This window comes from Etheostoma spectabile, chromosome 5 (assembly GCF_008692095.1).
Source record: "Etheostoma spectabile isolate EspeVRDwgs_2016 chromosome 5, UIUC_Espe_1.0, whole genome shotgun sequence".
Classification (NCBI taxonomy): Eukaryota; Metazoa; Chordata; class Actinopteri; order Perciformes; family Percidae; genus Etheostoma; species Etheostoma spectabile.
In genome coordinates this window covers 37,953,169-37,964,708 of record NC_045737.1, presented here as the reverse complement: position 1 = coordinate 37,964,708, position 11,540 = coordinate 37,953,169, and the positions used below count along the sequence as shown (strand labels likewise).

At 43.8% G+C, this 11,540-nt stretch overlaps 1 protein-coding gene across 5 annotated transcripts in view; it reads right to left on the bottom strand.

Annotated features, from left to right (window-relative positions):
* fam161a (FAM161 centrosomal protein A) overlaps positions 1-11,540 on the bottom strand; it is a 19,194-nt gene that overhangs the window by 5,714 nt on the left and 1,940 nt on the right. For 2 of the 5 annotated variants that reach the window (XM_032515264.1, XM_032515265.1), the window contains exons 2-5: positions 9,886-9,918; positions 4,560-4,833; positions 664-1,881; positions 218-385 (exon numbers count right to left, since the gene is read on the bottom strand). In XM_032515264.1, the coding sequence (XP_032371155.1) occupies positions 218-385; positions 664-1,881; positions 4,560-4,833; positions 9,886-9,918 (1,693 nt within the window). Of the gene's footprint in view, positions 1-217; positions 386-663; positions 1,882-4,559; positions 4,834-9,870; positions 9,970-11,540 lie in introns of those variants that run through there. The other 3 variants (XM_032515266.1, XM_032515267.1, XM_032515268.1) reach the window with 3 other exon arrangements.

The window sequence follows — 11,540 nt, the reverse complement described above, 5'->3', positions numbered from 1 at the left end:
TCAGGGGTTTGGTGCCTTGCTCAAGAGCACCTTGGCAGTGCCCAGAAGGTGAACTGGCACCTCTCCGGCTACCAATCCACCACCATACTTTGGTCCGTATGGGGACTTGAACCAGCGACCCTCTAGTCCCTCTAGTTTTTAAAGCCTTACATTTTGATTGTGAATACTTTGAATTTATTAGGGTTTATGTACATAATAATTTAAATTTAAAGGGTACCTGAATTCTTTGAGTTTGGTCGGGTGCGTCTGTGAGAGAGCCAGGTGGGGGTCGTTGGCCTGGGCACGTTTCAACACCACCCCCTGCAGCTTCTTCTCCCGCTGCTTCTGCTTCTCCCTCCACCGCTCCTCCTCCTCCTCGGCCTTCTTCCTCTGCTCCAGCACCTTCCTACTCAGGGAGACAATCTGGTCACAGATGCAGGACGGTTTGGACGTGATGGGAACTTCGGGAAGAGGACATGGGTGCAACAAATCAGCTACGGGGTGTACAAAGTCTTTTGGAGCGGGTGTGGGGTTGTGAGCGCACAGCGGGAATGCTGGGAAATGGAGTTCCACAAAATCAACCTGCGGGGATTTTAAACACAGAAGGCAACTGTTCTTGTCTGTGCTGAGGATGCCTCTACGTCAACTAAAATGGTGGAAGCCTTTGGAGTCCTAACATGGTACCTCACAGCCTCATGCCTCTTTTTGGTGGCATCCGTGACTTTGGTGGGCAGGAACTCCAGGCTGCCGGAGAGGGACGAACACCGACTCGAGTTCGGCGTGCGAGGCGTCCCGGGGCTGACGTACGGCCAGCGCCTCATCCGAGGGCTGCTCTGCTCCTTCTCGATGTCGGCCAGGATGCGTTCACGGTGCGACGTGATGTGCGACGTCCTCAACTCAAAGGGTTCACACGCAGTTGTGGGCTTCACCTCTTTCTGTTTCTCCAGGTGTTTCTTGAAGCGTCGGTAACTGGCGTCGAAGTCGGGGACCTCCTTGTTGATATGGGGCCTGTGGGAGAAGCTGTCGTCCCCTCCGGCTGCGGCGCTGCCGTCTTTGGTCTTCTTGCGGCCGCCGAGTCGCCGTTCCAGCATGCTGGGAGGCTTCGAGGCGCTGTGGAGCATCTCCTCAGCTCTCATCTGTATCTTGATGGACCGATACAGCTGCTCCTCCTTCATCTGCTCCCCCGACGCCGCTGCGTACACGGCCTTGGGCACGGGCTTGGCCTTGAAGGGTTTGACCTTCTCCTGGTCGGACGGCTGGGGCTGATGCAGCTGTTTCTGCTCCTTCTTCTTGCGCTCCCTCTCCAGGAAGCTGAAGGGCTTCTGGACGGTTTGAAGATGCGCGTCTTCTCGCTCTTTCGTCCGCCGTCGTCTCTCGCCGCGCTCCTGCAGCTCTTCGTAAAGCGGGAGGTGAAGATGAGCCGGCGCCGGGCTGGCGCGGAACTTCTTCTGACACTCTTTCAGTTCTTCCAGCTGCTTTCGCAGCTCCGTGTTCTCCTGCTCGATCTCCGAACGCGTCTTTAAGCCGCTCCTTTGCCTGTCCGACTCGCGCAGCATCATCTGGAAAGGTTTCGGGATGGTCAGTCTATGTTTCCAATGCTCGCCGTCTTTCTGCCCCTGTCTCTTCTTTCCTTTTGCCTTTCGTGGTCTCCTCTGGTCTGTCGGCAGGCTGTGCATCGAGGACGACGACAGGTGGGGGTTGTGAAGGGAGAGCTTGAAGTCCTGCCACATGTTCTTGATGTGTTCTTCAGGAGAAAAAAGCAGGCCTTTCTCCACATCGTTACCGGCAGCTTCGTCTTCGTCTGAAGAGTCTGAATGTCCGGAGGCCCTCCGGAGTTCAACAGCAGAGTGCGACTTCCTCAAACGGCGTGAAGCCGCTGGGCTGCTGTTGGACCACGGTAGTCTAACAGAGAAAATAAATCAATGACTGTTAAGATGACAAGGCACCTAATACTCAGAAAATGAATCAGCATCACCCAAACTCACCATATCACAATTACGTAAACTGTTCATTCTGAAAAGTGGGGTGAAATGTTGCTATCTTTCATGCATTTTGAGCTGACATTTCATTTAATTTCATCATCTCAAAGGCATTAAATTGCACTCACAGTTGCATCTATTATCTATTTGCTATATCTGTTAAACCCTTAATTATTTTCTCAACTAATTAAATCATAGTTTGGTCTATAAAATGTTCGAGAATTGTAAAAAAGTCCAACGTGATGCATTCAAATTGCTTATTTATACAAACCCTCAGTCCAAAATCCAAAGCAATTCCAATTTTGATAATATGAAAGCAGCAAATCTTCACATTGAGGATGCTGAAACTGGCCAACGCTTGACATTTTGTGCTGAAAAGTCAACTCAAACAAGGATTTAACCAAATGATTGATCATTTCCGGTCTAATTACACATAACATGGGGCACACAATTAAATTAATTGTAGTGTTAGAACAGTTTGAAATTTACAGAGACACAGCCTCTCTGCTCAGCATATTTTATGTTTTTTAAAGATTGTTTTTGGGGCATTTGAAGACATGAAAGGGGAGAGAGAGATGAAGGGGGGGGGGGGGGGGGGGGGGGGGGGGGGGGGGATGACATGCAGCAAAGGTTGGAGTCGAACCCGCAGCCGATTTGTCGAGGAGTAAACCATCTGTGAATGGGAGCGCGCTCTACCAGGTGAGCTCCCCAGGCGCCCTGTGCTCAGCATACTTGATAAGTGCAAAGATGATTTAAAGGATCAGTTCACCCCAAAAAAAGGTTTAATTTGACAGCAAGACCTCACTGCCCACAGTGTAACCTTCCTACTTTATCCAAAGTAACTGGGCTGTTATTTGCAAGAAAGGCTCATGGGACGGGACTCTGTGTCAATCAAACAGAGCTTCAATTAAAATACTTATGAAAAAAAAAAACATTAGCAGTTTTCTGTCGTCCAGGTCACGGTAGTTTTCTGGGATAAGCAAAGGCAACTGGACTTGTTTGAATTCTTGAAGACGATTCGCTTCTCATCCAACCAGAGGTGTCAAGTAACGAAATCCAAATACTTTGTTACCTTACTTAAGTAGAAATTTTGGGTATCTATACTTTATTGGAGTAATTATTTTTCAGCCTACTTTTTACTCCTATTGCTTGCATTTTCATGCAATTATCTGTACTTTCTACTCCTTAAATTTTAAAAAATAGCCTTGTTACTCCTATTTCAGTTCGGCTTGTTTTCATTCCAGCTTGTCATCGTTAAAAACACAAAAACCGATCCAGATGAATCGCACCACCCGGATAGAGTGAATTTGATTGTGGTTGGATGAGTCCTGATTGAGTCCCAGATGGTCCTGATTCTCCCCCTACATTACTTTTACTTATGTAGTTTTGAAACCAGTACTTTGACTTGAGTAAAAAGCTTGACTTGATCCTTCAACTCCTACAGAAGTCTTTTTAAACCCTAGTACCGATGCTTCAGCCTGAGTATTGAATGTAAATACTTGTAACACCTCTGCATCCAACAGGCTTCTTCGACTCTCGTAGACGTTTCCCCAATGTTGAACATACAATTTAAAGCAAGTCCAGTTGTCGTTGCATATCACAGGTAACGTTGCAGTTGAGTTTTTTTTTAAATGCTATTTTTAACACTTTACGCAGCACACACAAACATTAGGCTTACCTCCATTATGGGGGGGGGGAGGCAGCAGACATTTCAGAGGGAGATATCTCAAAATCCCGGGCACACAGAGCTGATTTGTGATTTGGGTGAACTGCTCATTGGCTCTTAACCCCCCCCTCCCCCATTACCACCTATTTACCCACCTCCTGCATTAAACACCTGCCCATTGCACATAGTATACGGTTTTGCACATTCTGCACTAAACCATTCAGCCTTTTTTTCTTATGTTAATTTTTGTAACAGCTTTTTGTTAGGTGTTACTCATATTAAAATTGAATATGTGTGTTTATGTTAATGTATGTACCAGCCTGCAAGTGTAACTTAATTGGCAATAATTCATCTTCTGATTCTGATTAATCTGTTCTGTGCTATGAAACGTCAAAACCCTCTTTTGGCCAAAAGGAGAAAAATCAAGGATTCACATTTGCATCACTGCTCTTTTTTGTTCTCTATTTAGGGAAGTTGTAAAAATTATCTGTGATTAGATCATAATAATAATAATAATAATAAATTTAATTTGTATAGCGCTTTTCCCAAGCTCAAAGTTGCTTTACAGAGTAGAAACAGTAGATAAATATAATAAAAAATAAAAAATAAAAAAATAAAAAAATAAAAAATAAACTAAGGATAGGCAGAACAGAAGAGATGGGTCTTCAGACGGGACTGAAAAACGGTGAGGGACTCATGGGGGGAGGGAGTTCCAGAGCCTGGGAGCTGCCCTGGAAAAGGCTCTGTCCCCAAAACTGCGGAGCTTTGACTTGGGGACGTAGAGGAGACCGGCTGAGGTGGATCTGAGGGACCGGGAAGGTCGGTAGGGGGAGAGGAGGACAGCGAGGTATGAAGGGGCAAGGTGGTGTATGGCTTTGTAGGTCAGGACCAGGATTTTGTATGTGATCTGGTGAGAAATGGGAAGATCCACCCACCTGTGTCCTCCTGTCTCCAGCATGGTCGTGTCCAGCGGCTCCATGGCCTGGAGCTGCAGCTTCCGCCGATACATGCTCTCCAGCTCCGCCATGGTGCGGAGGTGCGCCTTCTTCAGCTCCTCCAGCTTGCTGTAGTACTCCTCGTTGGAGAAGAAGATCTCGCTCAGATCCAGGCGGTCTCCTGCCGCTCTGAAGTTGGTCATCACGAGAGGACCGCCCTTCCCCGCGTAGTCCTCATCGCAGACATCAGAGCCCGAGTCCTCATACTCCAGCTGTAAAGGCCAAAAGTCCCGTAAATCTCATTTGCCAATCATCTAAATCTTAAGCAACTTTTGGCAAGGGAGGGAAAAAAGCAACAGGTTATATTTTTGATTTGACGCGTACATTATAGGATTTATGTAACATGATTTGGAAATGTAGCCTGAAATTAATACATTTGTTTTGGAAGCTGCCATTTTATTGTATTTTATGCTAGCTGCAGGATGTTTTGAGTTTAACCAGCAGGTGTTTTCGGTGGCTCCTTCAGGACTATAAGCCTATTACCGGCAGAGACACGGGCCATATGGTGGAGCACTAAAGGCCAGCTTACCGGGGGAAAGAGCTCAACCGACACACATGCTGCATCAGGTGTCTGGCTCTTTTGATTCTCACAATATCATTAGCGTCTTTCCTAAACTGGGACAACTGCTGCACTGCAAAAAGAAAAAGAAAAAAAAAGGGGTGTCTAAAAACAAGATAAAGACACTAAATCTGAGGGGAAAGGTGCTCAAAACAAGTCCTTCATCCCGGCCGCGGTCAGACTCTACAACACCTGCTCTACCTGATAGTGTTGTAGTTTTCTGTTCCTGTTTTTCTCCCATCTACATCACACACTTTCTGTTTATCTTTAATATTGGTATTTATATTATTTTATTACAAGACTTACTTCTCATATTTATGGTCTCAGTTAATATAATTTAAATTAGCTACCGACTCTTGCTTCTTTGCTCTATTACACATTCAATTTAATTTTTAACGTCACTTACACCGAATATTGTTTCTCTTATCATGGCAACCGCACTTTAAAAATTCCTTTTGTTTGACGGCATTTTACTTACTCAGTCTACCATATTTTCATTGTCTTTCTTGCCTGTATTTCTTGCCTTGTATTTCTTGCCTTGTATTTCTTTCGTGCTTACTTGTTTGTGTGTTATTGTTTTGTTTTTTTGTTTTTTGCTGTTGCTGCTACTTGTAACGACAGAATTTCCCCGTCGTGGGATAAATAAAGTATAATCTAATCTAATCTAATCTAAGTGAAATTATAAGAGATAATTTCACCCGACACGCTTGCTTGATTTAAGACTACAGTGTAAAGTTGAACACAAGTTGTTGTTGTTTTTATCTTGGTAAGAACCAAATAGTTTGCAGTGTGCAGAGTCATGCATGGGAGGAAGAGGAAGAGGAAGAGGAGCAGTGTTGTTGTCCAAAAGATAATTAAGAGTTTGGGATTATAAACTAAATGACGTGCCGTCTGGTGGTCAGAAATAGTCAGGCCCAACACGCTATGCAGGTCAAATCCTTTCCCCCCCCCACACGGACTGACCTGAAACTGTCAACAGCCTGCTAACGGGACGGGATCAGTTTCACTGGACAAACAACACAGAAGGATCCTGGAACTCATTTCAACTCCATAAAGTCAGGATTGTATTTTGGGAGGGAGGGAAAACACGTTCAAATCCAAAACCAGTATCCCTTACTCTTGGATGTTAACTCTTGCTATTCAGACGTGTGCCAAGGATCTGTGATGCCAGGATTATGTGTGTAGGAGTCACATGTTGTATGTTGTTTACGGTCATTTATATTATTTATTGATTGTTATATTGTGGCACTTATATCCACACAGAGTACGTATACGCGTGGTAACTGCAGTACTAGTTGTATTTTACGTGTGGAGGAATAAATCATTGCAATACAATCTCGAGCTGCAACGTTATTTCTTGTCTGTGAATTCATAGTTCAAAAAATTACAACTGGAGTGAATGACCTAAAAGCTGTTAGAGTAAATACAAGGAAGCATTTTTACATATATAACAAAACATGTTCAACTCAGTTTAACTGGACATGATCTGTCTGTCTTTTGTTTTTGTTTTGTTTTTGGTTTTTTGAGAAATGAACTCTGGCTGCGGCTGTCAGCCACCGATTACAACATCAAAATGGAGAAATCTGTAGAAAACACACAAAAACGAACAATAGAAATTAATAAAAACAAAAATAATCTCACAACAAAAACAAAATGAGATGAAAAATTAAACAAAAAAAAAACCCCACGCCTTGATAGAATCCGATATCACGCCGACCAATCCAATATGCACATTTAAAATAAAACACATTTATTCTATTATATCCAAAAAAGGGCCCCCACGCTCTTCTTAACCCTTAAAAAAAAACACATTTTGGTCACCTTTTTTTTTTTTGAACATTTGTATTATTATTATTATTATTACTTTTTTCAATGCTGTGGGTGCTTTTTTTAAATGTTTTTTTTGGGGGGGGGGGGGTTTAATGTTGACATTTTCAGCGCTTATTTCGACGGCCCATTTTTTATGACAAAAAAACAACAACCAATTAACTGAAATCGGGTCAATTTGACCCAAGGACAACATGGGGGTTAAAATATCTTCCCTGTCCCTGACTCTATAAGTAACCCGTTCAAAAGCAGCCATTTTGGCTCCAAGTCAATCCTTAAAACAGCGTGAGCTAGTTGATTTCCAGTGTCTTAATCTTATCCTACACCCTGTTATTATGGACAAACGGACCCATAATCATTTCTGTTCATTCAAGAACACATCAAGCTGGCGATTTAGTCAATAACAATTAAAATATCGTATGATAAAACACCTTCCCAGAGGTGCTCATTTGTCTCCGAGAAATACAACATGTGCACAAGGGTACCAACTTCTTTGTCACATTTTCAGCAGGTCGAGCTTAAAATGTCTTTTTTCGACATCACAATTTGAACTTTTCAAGGCAAATGTTTAAATCTCACTGGCTGTTGTTTTAAAAGACAGATTTAATTACAATTATTTAATTTGGCACGTCCAACAACTGGTGTTTTAAGGTCACCAGATGTGTAGTTAGACCTCTAGTTTGGGCTAATTTGTCTCAGTAAAAGGAGCCTTTTTATTTGTAAGGTGTTTTAAACTAAAAGTCACGTTATGTTAGAATAAATACGAGTGGTGGAAGACGTACGCAGACCCTTTTACTTAGGTAAAAGTAGAAATACCACAGTCTAAATGTACTTAGTTAGAAGTTAAAGTCCTGAATTAAAAAAGTTATTCAGGCTTAGAAAAAGTAAAGGTACATCAGTAGTTTTAGCTAAATGCACCGTCCCACAATTAATACCAGTGGTGGAATTAGTACTCAAGTAAAAGTAGAACTACTATAGTGTATAAATACTTTATTAGAAAGCAGGGCTATAAGAAAAAGTACAAAAGTACTATCAGCTAAATGTACTTAAAGTATCAAAAGTACTCATTATTATGCAGAAATAATAATAAACTTTCAAAGTTAGCTATATATTATTATTTTATCAGTGATAAAGACAAATTTAATGCTGTACTTTGACAATGAGAAGCCAATTATTTTAGATACTTTCGTGTAGATAAGTAGTAACCTTAATGTTCAGATCAGGGCTGGAGTACTCGAGTCCGGTCTTGGACTCGAGTCCATTTTTCTATGATCTCGGACTTGTCTCGGTCTCGGTCACTGGTCTTGCCAAATATGGCTTCTGGTCTGGACCGAGTCCAGGTGTCTTTATTATGTTGATAATAATATTGGAGGGAAAGTGAAACCCAAAATGACTGTCTTGATACTGTCATGCAGAAGACCTTGTTTCAGTTTTGATTCGGACTCGGTGTTGTTTTGGACTTGAACCACTTTGGACTCGGTCTTGACTTGGACTCGACTAGTCCCGGTCTTGGACTTGTCTTGACTCAGACTCTAACCTTTTTGGACTCGGTCTTGTCTTGGACTTTAACCTCTTTGGACTCTGCCTTTACTCGGACTCGACTAGTCCCGGTCTTGGACTTTACTTGACTCAGACTCGGTCTCGTCTTGGACTTGAACCCTTTGACTCGGTCTATCGGACTCGACTATTCCCTCCTTGGGGGGGGGGACTTGGGTACTTGAACTAGGACTCGGTTTCTGTTCTTGGACTTGAACCTCTTTGGACTCGGTCTTTACTCGCCTCGCTAGTCCCGGTCTTGGACTTGTCTTGACTCAGACCAACCTTTTTTGGACCGTGTCCGTCTTGGACTTGAACCTCTTTGGGACGGGAACCTCGGTCTTTACTCGGACTCGACTAGTCCTGGTCTTGGACTGTACTTGCACTCAGACTCAAACCTTTTTGGACTCAGTCTCTCTGGACTGGAACCTATTGGACTCGGTCTTTACTCCGTACTCGGCACTAGTCTGTCTTGGACTTTACTTGACTCATACTCAACCTTTTTTGGACTCAGTCTTGTCTTGGACTTGAACTCTTTACTCGGTCTTACTCTGACTCGACTAGTCCTGGTCTTGGACTTTACTTGACTCCTCCTCTAACCTTTTTGGACTCGGTCTTGCTTGGACTGAACCTCTTTGGACTTCAGGTCTCGACTATCATGGTCTGGAACTACTTGACATCAGACCGAACCTTTTGACTCGTCTTGTCTGGACTGAACCTCTGTGGACTCGGTCCTTTACTCGACTCGACTAGTCCTGTTCTTGGCCCTTTCTTGACCGACTCAACCTTTTTGACTCGTCTTGTCTTAGACTTAAACTCTCTTTGGACTCGATCTGGGGAATTGGGTGTTGGTCTTTGACTCGGACTCGATAGTCCTGTCTTGACTTTACTTGATCCTCTAACTTTTTGGACTCGGGTCTTGGTCTTGCTCAAACACACCTCGTTTGGACTCGTCTTTTACTCGGACTGACTAGTCCTGGTCTTGGACTTCACTTGACTCACTCGAAAACCTTTTTGGCCTGTCTTGTCTTGGACTCAAACCTCTTTGGACCTCGGTCTAGACTAGTCCGTCTTGGACTTTACTTGACTCAGACCGAACCTTTTTGGACTCGGTCTTGTCTTGGGGACTCGAACCTTTGGATTCGGTCTTGACATGGACTAGACTTAGTCCTGGTCCTTGGACTTCTGAGGTCGGTCTGTGCTACAGCCTGGTTCAGATTACTCCAGATTATGTAGCGAGCATATCATAAGATTCCTTGGCTCTAAAGGTAGCATAATCATTGTGTTACAAGTACCAGAGTTAATACTAGAGTCCTGTGATGTGTGTACCGCTTAACGTACTCGCGTTCTCGTAGTCCCGGTTGTCCATGAATTTTGAGCCGAGTACGCAGCCTCTCCTCCCGCTCGTAGGACGTAACGGCGTCTTGGGTGGCGGTCAACCGGCGTCTTCAACCACGACGTAACCAAAACGTTGGTGCGGGGGGGTTCGCCATTACGGTGTAAAGTTTCAGGTGTTACAAAACACACGTCTTCTGGATATAAGACCAATGGCGGTTATTAGCTCAATGTACAAAACACGGTATTCTGGGAAGACCCTACTGGCGGTGATTTCAGTTGTTACAAAAACCCTTAAAACAAACCCGTATTTTGGAATCTAAAACCTACGTGTCAACAGTCGCTGTCCCTGTCTTGAAGCGTCGTAACGTAGGCACAGGTGTTCTCCTTAGCAACGGTATCCGCCTTGGTTGGGAAGGATACAGTGAGTGGTACAGGTAAACTGAAAGAACTTGTGACTTTCCTATCAAATAAAAGCACCATAATCGCTCAAGTTCTTTTCTTTGACTTTGATTTCCACTGGAGACCACTACAACAGAAAATCATAAAATTTAAATTCAAATTTTGAGCATAGGACTATTGATCTGTGTTATTTTGGTCTAATATATTGTTTAGTGATTTAAAAAAAAAAAAAATCCTGTGGTGCATTTTTAATTTTATCTCGTGTTGTAGGTTTGCGACTCAGACATTGCCAAAAATTTCGGGGTTTCAGCAAAGACAAATAATTTTGAGCAAGGCCTAAAACCTGTACAGCTTAACACAGGAATAATGTTTTATCGAAACCGTGAAATATAACTCCATATGGCAAAGCAGGAAAGTGCATCTTTAAGGTGTGTTAAAATCCCGAAAGAGCATTAGACTCATCCAGAAATTGGGACAAAAGAAGTCACGCAGGCAACAGCTGGAGTGTCAACAAAAACAATCAACAAGCCTTTTATTAAATTGCAACGTAACACCTATAGCGGAAATCCACACGACGCGACGTTGACGAGGCCTCGGATCCCTCGCGGTACGGACAGGCTTGTGACAGAACAACGGGACCGCTCGACTTATCGGTGTTCACCTGTAACGGGACAACATCGTCAGAACTCAACAATGACTCAGAAGTCTGCTGAAAATAATTCATTTTATCAAACGAAGCCAGATGTCAGCCAGGGCGCGAGTCGTACCCACGTCGTCGATCTTCAGATCGCTGCAACCGTCTCGGTGGAAGGGTCGAGCACGATGGCCCGAGCAGAGGCGCACCACCAGGCTCCTCCAGTGATGGGCGAGTCCTCTCCGAGAGGAGACAGAGAGAGACACAGCGAGGAGACAAGGAGGGAAAGACGAGAGAGAAGAGAAGATATAGAGAGAGAGAAGAGAGACAGAGAGAGAGAGAGAGAAAGACAGAGACAGAGTACAGAGACAGAGAGAGAGACAAGACAGAGGAGAGAGAAGGAGAGAGAGCGTAGAAAGCCAGAGGGTAAAGAACAGAGAGAGGGGGAGAGAGAGAGAGAGAGAGCTAGAGGAAATACCAGAGAGGGAAAGCCAAGAGAGAGACAACAGAACAACAGAGACTAGAGACACAAAGAGAGAGACACATGACACGACGCAGAGAGGGACAGAGAGAGAGACAAAGACAGAGAGAAATACAAAAACAACCTCGACAAGAGAATAAGACAACA